The following is a 15,371-nucleotide window of genomic DNA, read 5'->3' on the forward strand; positions in this document are numbered from 1 at the left end:
ACGTATTGTATTGTCTTTGACATGGTTTAGGACTTGCTGGGGTAGTGAAAGGCACTATAGAAATGCAAGAACTTCCTTCACTTTGGGGACCTTCTTACGCTTCCTGAATCTCCGAAATGGAGGAGGTGGCGTGTCTGGAGACGAGGTTGATTCTTTTGGTTTTTGGTATTTGACTCCGAGTTCAGGTTTCTCATTCCTGGAGTGGGGCAGTGAGGTGCTGGAATGGAATCAGTGAACGCAAGACTGCCTCTGACAGCAATGTTACTGAAACACATCTGGATCTTTCTGAATCCTTTCCAATAATTACTTTATTTACACACAACAGTGACTGCAAATTATAAATTAATTAGTTGTATGATTCGCTTTGGGAATATCCTCGATGTGATTAAATGCGCGATAAATACAACTTTGGTTTCTTTGATTCAGTGAATACATACCGATTTTCGCACAGCGCCTCTTTTCAATAGAAGTGCGTTAGTGAATTTTACAACATAAATAGTGTCAAGTACCACAATATATTATGATTTCCTCATTGATTAATTTAGCTTGGATGCAAACTGCTGTATTTTTGTGTCTGAAACATGAAGAATTATTTACATTAAAATAACAGCATTGAAGGCCCCCAGTCAAAACAAATCCGTTAATCCATTGAAATATTTTTGAAGTTGTGCGAGTAGCAGACGGGCTGCTGATTAAGGCATGTAACTACTGGACGGGGCTGCAGGGTACAGATGTGCGACTAGTGGAGAGGGCTGCAGGGTACAGATGTGCAACTAGTGGACGGGGCTGCAGGGTACAGATGTGCGGCTAGCAGATGGGGCTGCAGATACAGATGTGTCTAGTAGACGGGGCTGCAGGGTACAGATGTGCAGCTAGCGGACCGGCTGCGGGTACAGATGTGCGATGAGCAGACGGGCTGTGGGTACAGATGTGTGACTGGCAGACATGCTGCAGATACAGATGTGCGACTAGCGGACGGGGCTGCAGGGTACAGATGTGCGACTAGTGGATGGGGGTGCAGATGTGCAACCCGCAGACGGGGCTGCAGGGTACAGATGTGCGACTCGCAGACAGGCTGCAGGTACAGATGTGCGACTAGTGGACGGGGCTGCAGGGTGCAGATGTGCGACTTGCAGACAGGCTGCGGGTACAGATGTGCGACTAGTGGACGGGCTGCGGATACAGATGTGCAGGTACAGATGTGCGGCTAGCAGATGGGGCTGCAGATAGATGTGTCTAGTAGACGGGGCTTCAGGGTACAGATGTGTGGGTACAGATGTGTGGGTACAGATGTGCGGCTAGCGGACCGGCTGCGGGTACAAATGTGTCTAGTAGACGGGGCTTCAGGGTACAGATGTGTGGGTACAGATGTGCGACTAGCAAGCAGGCTGCGGGTACAGATGTGTGGGTACAGATGTGCGACTAGCAAGCAGGCTGCGGGTACAGATGTGTGGGTACAGATGTGCGACTAGCAGGCAGGCTGCGGGTACAGATGAGATTGGCGGATGGGGCTCCGGGTACAGATGTGCGATGAGCAGACGGGCTGTGGGTACAGATGTGTAACTAGCAGACGGGCTGCGGGTACAGATGTGTGGCTAGAGGACAGGCTGTGGGTACAGATGTGCGATGAGCAGACGGGCTGTGGGTACAGATGTGTAACTAGCAGACGGGCTGCGGGTACAGATGTGTGGCTAGAGGACAGGCTGTGGGTACAGATGTGCGACTAGCGGACGGGGCTGCAGGGTACAGATGTGCGACTCCTGGCTGGGGCTGCAAGGTGCAGATGTGCGACTAGCGGACGGGGCTGCAGGGTACAGATGTGCGACTCCTGGCTGGGGCTGCAGGGTGCAGATGTGCGACTCCTGGCTGGGGCTGCAAGGTACAGATGTGTGACTCCTGGCTGGGGCTGCAAGGTACAGATGTGGCACAATGTGCCGAGTGAAAACAGGTGGGAAAGGATTTGCAGGAAAGCCCTGGGACGCGCCCCCTTGGGGACCAGCGAATATGCACCTGACACAACAAATTATGTTCATTTTTTTTTGGAAAGACTGTACCTATTCTGGCAGATAGCTGGAGCATTCTTTCAATTTTCTGTGCAGAAGCATTTTCTCTCACACACTTCCAGTACAGAACTACTTGGAGAATCCGTCTTTCAGATGTAATATTAAATCAAAGCACTGTCTGGCCTATTGGGTGTCTGTAAAAGATGCCAGGATACTATTGGAAGACGAGTAGGGGAGTTTGCCCCAGTGTCCTGCCTAATATTCATTCCTCAGTCACAGATAATCTGGCCATCATCACCGTTTGTGAGATCACTGGGCACAAATTGTATTTTCTACCTCACAACAGCACCCACCCTTCAGAAAAGATACCTCGCCAGCTGGGAGGTGTTGGAATGTGCTCCAGCTGAGAGGCCCTGTACTTTTCATTGTTAAACAGCCCCTGTCTGGGTGCCCTGGGTGATGGCTGGTCCAGATGTGGAACTATTTCTATTCTTCTGATTGCAAGCCAGGCCCCCGGTCAGTGTGAGAAAGTGAGTCACTCTGAGCAGCTAATGGAAAAAGCAGATAGGACAACATTCCATGGCTGTAAGCTTTGACTTGGACCAGGTCCCAGCTGCACTTCCTCATCCAAGCTGCTCCCTTTAAGTTCAGAAAGTTCAGGTCTTGATCCCAAATCACTGCCCAGTGAAACACATTTGGCAAAATTGGATTTATTTTTCTCTTGTTTGGAGAAGGGTACACAGTTTGACAAGGAGCCGCGTAACCCCCCCCCCCCCCCAGCTTACCACAAGACATGGACATCCTCCAGACCCAGACTAGCCATCAACGGCAGCCATTTTCACCTGGTCAGTACCAGATAATGACCAGCATCAAAACCCCTATTACCCCTCCAGCAACATCCAAGCTGAGCTGCACGCACCATAACACTACACCCTGACTACAATAGCAGGGTAATCTGCAACACGCAGCTCATCTCTTGACTTCTCAAGATGTGTACATCATTTACATGTTCAAATGAAAGTGTGATGGCACACTCTGTATTTGTCTGGAGTAATATTCAAGAAACAGTCATCCAGGGCAGATTAGTTTATTGCTTAAATTGTAGTCCTGCCACTCACCTCCGTATTCACCACCCCCTTCCATCACCAGAGCATAGACCATAAGACCATAAGATATAGGAGCAGAATTAGGCCACTCAGCCCATCGAGTCTGCTCCGCCATTCAATCATGGCTGATATTTCCTCATCCCCATTCTCCTGCCTTCACCCCATAACCCCTGATTCCCTTATTAATCAAGAACCTATCTATCTCTGTCTTAAAGACACTCAGTAATTTAGCCTCCACAGCCTTCTGCGGCAAAGAGTTCCACAGATTCACCACCCTCTGGCTGAAGAAATTCCTCCTCATCTCTATTTAAAGGATCGTCCCTTTAGTCTGAGATTGTGCCCTCTGGTTCTAGTTTTTCCTACAAGTGGAACATCCTCTCCACATCCACTCTATCCAGGCCTTGCAGTATCTTGTACGTTTCAATAAGATCTCCCCTCATCCTTCTGAACTCCAACGAGTACAGACCCAGAGTCCTCAAACGTTCCTCATACGACAAGTTCTTAATTCCAGGGATCATTCTTGTGAATCTTCTCTGGACCCTTTCCAAGGCCAGCACATCCTCCCTTAGATACGGGGCCCAAAACTGCTCACAATACTCCAAATGCGGTCTGACCAGAGCCTTATATAGCCTCAGAAGTACATCCCTGGCCCTGTATTCTAGCCCTCTTGACATGAATGCTAACATTGCATTTGCCTTCCTAACTGCCGACTGGACCTGCACATTAACCTTAAGAGAATCGTGAACAAGGACTCCCAAGTCCCTTTGTGCTTCTGCTTTCCGAAGCATTTTCCCATTTAGAAAATAGTCCATGCCTAAATTCCTCCTTCCAAAGTGCATAACCTCTCACTTTTCCACATTGTATTTCATAGGGGCTGGTTTAGCTCACTGGGCTAAATCGCTGGCTTTTAAAGCAGACCAAGCAGGCCAGCAGCACGGTTCGACCCCTTACCAGCCTCCCCGGACAGGCGCCGGAATGTGGCGACTAGGGGCTTTTCACAGTAACTTCATTGAAGCTTACTCGTGACAATAAGCGATTTTCATTTTCATTTCATTTGCCACTTCATTGCCCGCTCTCCTAGCTTGTCCAAGTCCTTCTGCAGCCCCCTTGCTTCCTCAATACTACCTGTCCCTCTACAGATCTTTGTATCATCTGCATGATGGCAGCAGTGTGTCCAATCTACAGGATTCACTGTAGAGGCTCACCAAGCTTCCATTAACAGCACCTTCCAAACATGTGTCTGCCAGCTAGAAGGACAAGAGCAGCAGACGCATGAGAACGCCACCAAGCAAAGTCCCCTCCAAATCTCTCACCATCTTGACTTGGACCGACATTGTCGTTCTTTCACTGTCACTGGGTCAAAATCCTGAAACTTCCTCCCCAACAGCTCTCTGGGTACACCTGTAGTGGTTCAAGAAGGGTGCTCTCCACCATCTCGACAGGGCAATAAATGGTGCCATCTCCCACAAAGTGATCAGCAGGATAATAGCACAAAGTGGTTGAGGGGAAGCCTCTGACAATTCCAACCGATCCCTATTTCAAAGATCCAATGGAATCTCCTCAACAGATTTTCCGTGACAGTAGAGCACAAGTTCCTGGCTGGTGTGAGCTCCACGCTGTCCCTGAGTTCAAACAGCATTGTGGAACACGGGCAGCGTTGGAGCTAGAAATATTTCATTTTTTCAAATGGTCTGTAGTTACCAACATTTTTCAAACTGTAATACAGTCCTGAATCTCTGGCATGGAGCGCTGCATTGAAAATTGATACGTTAAATCCCTCTGAGACAGAACATTATTACAGTAAGAAGTCTGACAACACCAGGTTAAAGTCCAACAGGTTTGTTTCAAACACGAGCTTTCGGAGCACCGCTCCTTCCTCAGGTGAATGGAGAGGTATGTTCCAGAAACATTTATATAGACAAAGTCAAAGATGCTGGCCAATTCTTGGAATGCGAGCATTAGCAGGTAATCAAATCGTTACAGATCCAGAGAGCGGGATAATCACAGGTTAAAGAGGTGTGAATTGTCTCAAGTCGGGACAGTTGGTAGGATTTTGCAAGTCCAGGCCAGATGGTGGGGGGTGAATGTAATGCGACATGCGACATTCACCCCCCACCATCTGGCCTGGACTTGCAAAATCCTACCAGTTGTCCTGTCTTGAGACAATTCACACCTCTTTAACCTGTGATTATCCCTCTCTCTGGATCTGTAACAATTTGATTACCTGCTAATGCTCGCATTCTAAGCATTGTCCGGCACCTTTGACTTTGTGTAATGTTTCTGGAACATACCTCTCCATTCACCTGAGGAAGGAGCTGCGCTCCGAAAGCTAGTGTTTGAAACAAACCTGTTGGACTTTAACCTGGTGTTGTAAGACTTCTTACTGTGCCCACCCCAGTCCAACGCCATCATCTCCACATCAGAACATTATTAGTCCATGGACTTCAAAAAGAGAGAAAGCAGTGTACAAACACAAATATTTAATTCACCAAATTTTGTGGTTTTGGTGTTTGTTTTTGTTGAAATTTAGTGTGTTTGACAAATCACCAGTTATACTTCCCCAGCCAGTTCCCCAGAATAGAGACATGCAGCATGGTGCAGAATGGGTAGGAACTTGGAATGTTGCTGATTGAGCCATGTGTTAATTGTATATTTATTGTGTTTAATTATCGGCAGGTTGGGGGCATTAACAGGGCATCCACTTATACCCCTATAAGTAGTGGGTAGGAGGTGCTTGCTTGTAATCTGTAACGGTTAAATAAGTGCTTGTGAAAGTTTGGAAAGATTGGTTCCAGTTCTATCCTTCACCTGTTTTCATGGTCTGGAACAGCATGAAGGAAGTTATTTTCTGCACAGAATGATAATAGAATTGCGAAATAAGTTATCAGGAATTGGCATTCGTGTGTATATGCATTTATTGGGCAGCACTGTTGCTTCACAGCACCAGGGTCCCAGGTTCGATTCCCGGCTTGGGTCACTGTCTATGCGGAGTCTGCACGTTTTTCCCTGTGTCTGCGTGGGTTTCCTCCGGGTGCTCCGGTTTCCTCCCACAGTCCCTGAAAGACGTGCTGTTAGGTGAATTGGACATTCTGAATTCTCCCTCCGTGTACCTGAACAGGTGCCGGAATGTGGCGACTAGAGGATTTCCCCAGTAACTTCATTGCAGTGTTAATGTAAGCCTACTTGTGACAATAATAAAGATTCTTATTACTATTATTACAATGGAATGAGTTTGAGATAATTGGATATATTTCTGGAGAAAGTGGGTCAATGGGGAGCAAAAGGAAAAGTGCAGTGCGGGAGCCTTACCTGATTCAGAAAAGGGTGGTTGAGATTGTCAGAGAGCAGTGTAGACATCTCGATTCCCTTGGGGACATATCCTCAGACAGACCATACTTTGCTTTATTAACGTTCTTCCCTTTGCCATGAGTTCCGAGGTGGTGCCGAGTTTGACGATTCCAATTTTCATCTCCATTCACAACTGCTCCAATAATGAAGCAGCCCATCCCAGCCTGTAGCAACACTTGGTCAACATTGAGGCTGTGGCTACAAAGTGCTGGATGCTGACCATCTCTGACAGAGGGGTACTTGGTGATCCCACCTGTCTCCCAGTGAAGTTTGAACAGACAATGACAGCAGCAATGATAAACTTGTCAGATTTATCAGGGCCAGCAGTCAAGAGGCCCAGTGAAACATGCGCATCACAGAATATCACTGCCTAATATCTAATAGTGCACAGTGTATCAGCTCAGTATTATACTGCTCAGTATTAAGTATTGCACAATGCTCTATGTGTCTCCATCATCTACAAGTCAAGAATGTGACAGGAATACTCTGCACTTGGCTGGATGAACGCAGCTCCAACAACACTCAAAGTTCAGGACAAAGCAGCCCACTTGACTGGCAACCCTTCCACAAATCCCGCCACCACCAATGCATAGGAACATCGGAATTAGGAGCAGAAGTCGGCCATTCAGCCCTTCGAGCCTGCTTCGCCATTCAATCAGATCCTGGTCTCAAATCCACCTCCCCACCTTCCCCATATCCCTTTTAACCCATTTTAAAAATCAGAAATATATCTATCTCCTTACTGAAACCATTTAATGATTCGGACTCCACCGTACTGTGGGGCAGCGAGTTCCACAATTCACCACCCTCTGCGAGAAGTAGTCTCTCCTCATCTCCGTTCTGAATCCATCGCCTCTGAACCTTTATCCATGACCCCTCATTCTAGATTGCCCCATAAGGGGGAGCATTTGGTCTACGTTTACTTTATCAATCCCTTTTAGTATTTTATACACCTCAATCAGATCCCCTCTATCCTTCTAAACTCCAGCGAGTGTAAATCCAAACTGTTCAATCTCTCCTCAGACGTCAACCCTTCATCCCCGGAATCAATCTGGTGAACCTCCTCTGAACTGCCTCCAATCCACCACATCCTTCCTCAAATAAGGAGACCAAAACTGGACACAATACTCCAGATGGGGTCTCACCAACACCCTATACAATTGCAACAACACTTCTCTACTTTTATACTCCAACCCTTTTCCTTTTTAATTACATGCTGTACCTGCAAACTGACTTTCTCTAATCATGAACAAAGACGCCCAGATTCCTCTGCCCCGATCCCTCTGCCCCGATCCCTCTCCCCCGATCCCTCTCCCCCGATCCCTCTGCCCAGACCCCTCTGCCCAGACACATCCTGAATCTGCTTTACATTTAGATAATTTACCTTTCTATTTTTTTCAGCCGAAATGGATAACCCCACACTTATCCACGTTAAACTCCATCGGGCAGATTTTGACCTAATCTAACCTATCCATCTGTAAATTCCCCTCCTCTCCACTGCCTGCTTTCCCACCTGTTTTAGTATCATCCACAAATGTTGTTATGTTGCACTCTGTCCCTATTTCCAGATCATTTAGCTAGATTTATATAGCACTACACTCTGTCGCTTCACCAGATGTCGATGTATTTACATTGTGTATTTATCGTATTATAATCTTTATTTGTGTCACAAACAGGTTTATATTAACACTGCAATGAGGTTACTGACTGTGCTGTGCTGTGCTGCACCAAGCTAGATGGACTGCAGCAATTCAAGAAATTAGTTCACGATGACTTTCTTGAGGGCCATTACGATGGATAATCAATGCTGACCTTTCCAGTGATGCTAAAATCCCTGAAAGAATAAAATATATATGAGAAAATGAAAATCGCTTATTGTCACAAGTAGGCTTCAAATGAAGTTACTGTGAAAAGCCCCTAGTCACCACATTCCGGCGCCTGTTCGGGGAGGCTGGTACGGGAATTGAACCCGCGCTGCTGGCCTGCTTTGGTCTGCTTTCAAAGCCAGCGATTTAGTCCTGTGCTTGTAGGAGCTTGTGGATAGTGAGACTGTCCCGGTTCCCACGACTGCAGGAAGTGTCTCTGAATTGAATCTGTGAATCTGAGCTGGACTGAGAGTGAGAGAAAGTCCACAACATAAGCTAGGAGGAAGAACTGGCGTATTTCCTCTGAATGTGGGCAGCGCACACCTTAGTGGAATATGGAGTGCAGGAAAGGCAGAGTGAGAACAAGCAAGGAGAATGGAGAAGGAGGTCCCACAGACACTATCAACAGGTACAATGTCCTCACTCCATATCAGAATAAGGGTGGAATAACCAGCCAGATTGCTAACCATTACACCACGCAGCAGCAGGGGATTAGCAGAACATTGACAAGTCCATAATTATGGGGATATACATTGTTCTGTGCAGCCACCATCCAGAATCTCTGCTCATCCGCCTTCTCTGACTGCCTCTCCCTCTGTCTCTCTGGCTGTCTCTGTAGTGTTAGTGCTGTCTCTCTCTGGCTGCCAGCTCTGTCTCTCTCTCTGTCTGTCTGTCTCACTCTCTCTCTCTGACAGCCTCACTCTCTCTCTCTCTGACAGTCTGCCTCTCTCTCTGACAGCCTCACTCTCTCTCTCTCTCTCTCTCTCTGACAGTCTGCCTCTCTCTGGCTGTCAGCTCTGTCTGTCTCTCTCTGTCTGTCTCACACTCTCTCTCTGACAGCCTGCCTCTCTCTGTCTGTCTGTCTCACACTCTCTCTCTGACAGCCTGCCTCTCTCTGTCTGTCTGTCTCACACTCTCTCTCTCTGACAGCCTGCCTCTCTCTCTCTGACAGCCTCACTCTCTGTCTCTCTCTCTCTGACAGCCTGCCTCTCTGTCTGTCTCACTCTCTCTCTCTGACAGCCTCACTCTCTCTCTCTCTGACAGTCTGCCTCTCTCTGTCTGTCAGCTCTGTCTGTCTCTCTCTGTCTGTCTCACACTCTCTCTCTGACAGCCTCACTCTCTCTCTCTCTCTGACAGTCTGCCTCTCTCTGTCTGTCAGCTCTGTCTGTCTCACACTCTCTCCAGCCTACCTCTCTCTCTGTCTCTCTGGCTGTCTCTGTAGTGTTAGTGCTGCCTCTCTCTGGCTGCCAGCTCTGTCTCTCTCTCTGTCTGTCTGTCTCACTCTCTCTCTCTCTGACAGCCTCACTCTCTCTCTCTCTGACAGCCTGCCTCGCTCTGACAGCCTCACTCTCTCTCTCTCTGACAGCCTGCCTCTCTCTGACAGCCTCATTCTCTCTCTCTCTCTCTGACAGCCTGCCTCTCTCTGTCTGCCTCACTCTCTCTCTCTCTGACAGCCTGACTCTCTCTCTCTCTCTCTCTCTCTCTCTGACAGCCTCACACTCTCTCTCTCTCTCTCTGACAGCCTGCCTCTCTCTCTCTCTGACAGCCTCACTCTCTCTCTCTCTCTGACAGCCTGCCTCTCTCTGTCTCCCTCACTCTCTCTCTCTGACAGCCTGCCTCTCTCTGTCTGCCTCACTCTCTCTCTCTGACAGTCTGCCTCTCTCTGTCTGTCTCACTCTCTCTCTCTCTGACAGCCTCATTCTCTCTCTCTCTCTCTGACAGTCTGCCTCTCTCTCTCTCTGACAGTCTGCCTCTCTCTCTGACAGCCTCACTCTCACTCTCTCTCTCTGACAGTCTGCCTCTCTCTGTCTGTCTCACTCTCTCTCTCTCTGACAGTCTGCCTCTCTCTCACTGACAGTCTGCCTCTCTCTCTGACAGCCTCACTCTCACTCTCTCTCTCTGACAGTCTGCCTCTCTCTGTCTGTCTCACTCTCTCTCTCTGACAGCCTCACTCTCTCTCTCTCTCTGACAGTCTGCCTCTCTCTGTCTGTCTCACTCTCTCTCTCTGACAGCCTGCCTCTCTGTCTGCCTCACTCTCTCTCTCTGACAGTCTGCCTCTCTCTGTCTGTCTCACTCTCTCTCTCTGACAGTCTGCCTCTCTCTGTCTGTCTCACTCTCTCTCTCTGACAGCCTGCCTCTCTCTGTCTGTCTGTCTCACACTCTCTCTCTCTGACAGCCTGCCTCTCTCTCTCTGACAGCCTCACTCTCTCTCTCTCTCTCTGACAGCCTGCCTCTCTGTCTGTCTCACTCTCTCTCTCTGACAGCCTCACTCTCTCTCTGGCAGTCTGCCTCTCTCTGTCTGCCAGCTCTGTCTCTCTCTCAATGTCTGTCTCACACTCTCTCTCTGTCTGCCTCATTCTCTCTCTCTGACAGTCTGCCTCTCTCTGTCTGTCAGCTCTGTCTGTCTCTCTCTGTCTGTCTCACACTCTCTCCAGCCTGCCTCTCTCTCTGTCTCTCTGGCTGTCTCTGTAGTGTTAGTGCTGTCTCTCTCTGGCTGCCAGCTCTGTCTCTCTCTCTGTCTGTCTGTCTCACACTCTCTCTCTCTGACAGCCTCTCTCTCTCTCTCTCTGACAGTCTGCCGCTCTCTGTCTGCCAGCTCTGTCTCTCTCTCTCTGTCTCACACTCTCTCTCTGACAGCCTCACTCTCTCTCTCTCTCTCTGACAGTCTGCCTCTCTCTGTCTGTCAGCTCTGTCTGTCTCTCTCTGTCTGTCTCACACTCTCTCCAGCCTGCCTCTCTCTCTGTCTCTCTGGCTGTCTCCGTAGTGTTAGTGCTGTCTCTCTCTGGCTGCCAGCTCTGTCTCTCTCTCTGTCTGTCTGTCTCACACTCTCTCTCTCTGACAGCCTCTCTCTCTCTCTCTCTGACAGTCTGCCTCTCTCTGTCTGCCAGCTCTGTCTCTCTCTCTGTCTGTCTGTCTCACTCTCTGTCTGTCTCACACTCTCTCTCTCTGACAGCCTGCCTCTCTCTGACAGCCGCACTCTCTCTCTGTGACAGCCTGCCTCTCTCTGTCTGCCTCACTCTCTCTCTCTCTGACAGCCTCACTCTCTCTCTCTCTCTCTCTCTCTCTGACAGCCTGCCTCTCTCTGACAGCCTCACACTCTCTCTCTCTCTCTCTGACAGCCTGCCTCTCTCTCTGTCTGCCTCACTCTCTCTCTGACAGTCTGCCTCTCTCTCTGTCTGTCTCACTCTCTCTCTCTGACAGTCTGCCTGTCTGTCTGTCTCTCTCTCTCTCTGACAGTCTGCCTCTCTCTGTCTGTCTCACTCTCTCTCTCTGACAGTCTGCCTCACTCTCTCTCTCTGTCTGTCTCACTCTCTCTCTCTGACAGTCTGCCTCTCAGTCTGTCTCACTCTCTCTCTGACAGCCTGCCTCTCTCTCTCTGACAGCCTCACTCTCTCTCTCTCTCTCTGACATGCCTCTCTTCTGTCTCACTCTCTCTCTCTCTCTGACAGCCTCACTCTCTCTCTCTCTCTCTCTCTCTCTCTGACAGTCTGTCTCTCTCTGGCTGCCAGCTCTGTCTCTCTCTCTCTGTCTGTCTCACTCTCTCTGACAGTCTGTCTCTCCCTGGCTGCCAGCTCTGTCTCTGTCTCTCTCTGTCTGTCTCACTCTCTCTCTCTCTCTCTCTGACAGCCTGCCTCTCTCTGACAGCCTCACTCTCTCTCTCTCTCTCTCTCTCTCTGACAGCCTGCCTCTCTCTCTCTGTCTCACTATCTCTCTGACAGCCTGCCTCTCTCTCTCTGTCTCACTATCTCTCTGACAGCCTGCCTCTCTCTCTCTGTCTGTCTCACTCTCTCTCTCTCTGTCTGTCTCACTCTCTCTCTCTCTGTCTGTCTCACTCTCTCTCTCTGACAGCCTGCCTGTCTCTGTCTGCCTCACTCTCTCTCTGTGACAGTCTGTCTCTCTCTGGCTGCCAGCTCTGTCTGTCTCACTCACTCTCTCTCTCTGACAGTCTGCCTCTCTCTGTCTGTCTCACTCTCTCTCTCTGACAGTCTGCCTCTCTGTCTGTCTCACTCTCTCTCTGACAGCCTGCCTCTCTCTGTCTGTCTGTCTCACACTCTCTCTCTCTGACAGCCTGCCTCTCTCTGTCTGACAGCCTCACTCTCTCTCTCTCTCTCTCTGACAGCCTGCCTCTCTCTGTCTCACTCTCTCTCTCTCTCTCTCTCTCTGACAGTCTGTCTCTCTCTGGCTGCCAGCTCTCTCTCTCTCTCTCTCTCTCTCTGTCTGTCTCACTCTCTCTCTCTCTCTCTGACAGTCTGTCTCTCTCTGGCTGCCAGCTCTGTCTCTCTCTCTCTGTCTGTCTCACTCTCTCTCTCTCTCTGACAGCCTGCCTCTCTCTGACAGCCTGCCTCTCTCTCTGTCTCACTATCTCTCTGACAGCCTGCCTCTCTCTCTCTGTCTGTCTCACTCTCTCTCTCTCTGTCTGTCTCACTCTCTCTCTCTGACAGCCTGCCTCTCTGTCTGTCTCACTCTCTCTCTCTCTGACAGCCTGCCTCTCTCTGTCTGCCTCACTCTCTCTCTGTGACAGTCTGTCTCTCTCTGGCTGCCAGCTCTGTCTCTCTCTCTGTCTGTCTCACTCTCTCTCTCTCTGTCTGTCTCACTCTCTCTCTCTCTCTGTCTGTCTCACTCTCTCTCTCTGACAGCCTGCCTCTCTGTCTGTCTCACTCTCTCTCTCTCTGACAGCCTGCCTCTCTCTGTCTGCCTCACTCTCTCTCTCTGACAGCCTGCCTCGCTCTGACAGCCTGCCTCTCTCTCTGTCTGTCTCACTCTCTCTCTCTCTGTCTGCCTCACTCTCTCTCTGTGACAGTCTGTCTCTCTCTGGCTGCCAGCTCTGTCTCTCTCTGTCTGTCTCACTCTCTCTCTCTGACAGCCTGCCTCTCTCTGTCTGCCTCATTCTCTCTCTGTGACAGTTTGTCTCTCTCTGGCTGCCAGCTCTGTCTGTCTCTCTCTTTCTGTCTGTCTCACTCTCTCTCTCTCTCTCTGTCTGTCTCACTCTCTCTCTCTCTGACAGCCTGCCTCTCTGTCTGTCCCACTCTCTCTCTCTCTGACAGCCTGCCTCTCTCTGTCTGCCTCACTCTCTCTCTGTGACAGTCTGTCTCTCTCTGGCTGCCAGCTCTGTCTCTCTCTCTCTGTCTGTCTCACTCTCTCTCTGACAGCCTGCCTCTCTCTCTGTCTGTCCTACTCTCTCTCTCTGTCTGTCTCACTCTCTCTCTCTGACAGCCTCACTCTCTCTGTCTGTCTCACTCTCTCTCTCTCTCTGTCTGTCTCACTCTCTCTCTCTGACAGCCTACCTCTCTGTCTGCCTCACTCTCTCTCTCTGTGACAGTCTGCCTCTCTCTGTCTGTCTGCCAGCTCTGTCTGCCTCACTCTCTCTCTCTGACAGTCTGCCTCTCTCTCTGTCTGCCAGCTGTCTCTCTCTGACAATCTGCCTCTCTCTCTCTCTGTCTACCAGCTCTGTCCCTCTCTGTGTCTGTCTCACTCTCTGACAGTCTGCCTCTCTCTGACAATCTGCCTCTCTCTCTCTCTGTCTACCAGCTCTGTCCCTCTCTGTGTCTGTCTCACTCTCTCTCTCTCTCTCTGACAGTCTGCCTCTCTCTCTGTCTGCCAGCTCTGTCTCTCTCTGACAATCTGCCTCTCTCTCTCTCTGTCTACCAGCTCTGTCCCTCTCTGTGTCTGTCTCACTCTCTCTCTCTCTCTCTGACAGTCTGCCTCTCTCTCTCTCTCTCTCTCTGACAGTCTGCCTCTCTCTCTGTCTGCCAGCTCTGTCTCTCTCTGACAATCTGCCTCTCTCTCTGTCTACCAGCTCTGTCCCTCTCTGTGTCTGTCTCACTCTCTCTCTCTGACAGCCTCACTCTCTCTCTCTCTGACAGCCTGCCTCGCTCTGACAGCCTCACTCTCTCTCTCTGACAGCCTCACTCTCTCTCTTACAGCCTGCCTCTCTCTGTCTGTCTGCAAGCTCTGTCTGCCTCACTCTCTCTCTCTGACAGTCTGCCTCTCTCTCTGCCAGCTCTGTCCCTCTCTCTCTCTCTCTGACAATCTGCCTCTCTCTCTCTGTGTCTACCAGCTCTGTCTCTCTCTGACAATCTGCCTCTCTCTCTCTCTGTCTACCAGCTCTGTCCCTCTCTGTGTCTGTCTCACTCTCTCTCTCTCTCTGACAGTCTGCCTCTCTCTCTGTCTACCAGCTCTGTCCCTCTCTCTCTCTCTCTGACAGTCTGCCTCTCTCTCTGTCTGCCAGCTCTGTCTCTCTCTGACAATCTGCCCCTCTCTCTCTGTCTACCAGCTCTGTCCCTCTCTCTGACAGTCTGTCTCTCTCTCTGTCTGCCAGCTCTCTCTCTCTCTGACAGTCTGCCTCTCTCTCTGTCTGCCAGCTCTGTCTCTCTCTGACAATCTGCCTCTCTCTCTGTCTACCAGCTCTGTCCCTCTCTGTGTCTGTCTCACTCTCTCTCTCTCTGACAGTCTGCCTCTTTCTGACAATCTGCCTCTCTCTCTCTCTGTCTGTCTCACTCTCTCTCTCTCTGACAGTCTGCCTCTCTCTCTGTCTACCAGCTCTGTCTCTCTCTCTCTCTCTGACAGTCTGCCTCACTCTCTCTCTGACAGTCTGCCTCTCTCTCTGTCTACCAGCTCTGTCCCTCTCTCTCTCTCTCTGACAGTCTGCCTCTCTCACTGTCTGCCAGCTCTGTCTCTCTCTGACAATCTGCCTCTCTCTCTCTCTGTCTACCAGCTCTGTCCCTCTCTGTGTCTGTCTCACTCTCTCTCTGACAGTCTGCCTCTCTCTCTGTCTACCAGCTCTGTCCCTCTCTCTCTCTCTCTGACAGTCTGCCTCTCTCTCTGTCTGCCAGCTCTGTCTCTCTCTGACAATCTGCCTCTCTCTCTGTCTACCAGCTCTGTCCCTCTCTCTCTCTCTCTCTCTCTGACAGTCTGCCTCTCTCTCTGTCTGCCAGCTCTGTCTCTGTCTACCAGCTCTGTCCCTCTCTGTGTCTGTCTCACTCTCTCTCTCTCTCTGACAGTCTGCCTCTCTCTCTGTCTGCCAGCTCTGTCTCTCTCTGACAATCTGC

General features: G+C 50.0%; 1 protein-coding gene across 1 annotated transcript in view; it reads right to left on the reverse strand.

Annotated features, from left to right (window-relative positions):
- Positions 1-2,489: 2,489 nt before the first annotated feature.
- The window catches only part of LOC119974359 (unconventional myosin-Ic-like), a 48,247-nt gene continuing 35,365 nt past the window's right edge, over positions 2,490-15,371 (reverse strand). The window contains exon 21 of the mRNA XM_038813129.1: positions 2,490-2,680. Within this exon, the coding sequence (XP_038669057.1) occupies positions 2,490-2,680 (191 nt within the window). The remainder of the gene's footprint in view (positions 2,681-15,371) is intronic.

This window comes from Scyliorhinus canicula, chromosome 12, assembly GCF_902713615.1.
Source record: "Scyliorhinus canicula chromosome 12, sScyCan1.1, whole genome shotgun sequence".
NCBI classification, from domain to species: Eukaryota; Metazoa; Chordata; class Chondrichthyes; order Carcharhiniformes; family Scyliorhinidae; genus Scyliorhinus; species Scyliorhinus canicula.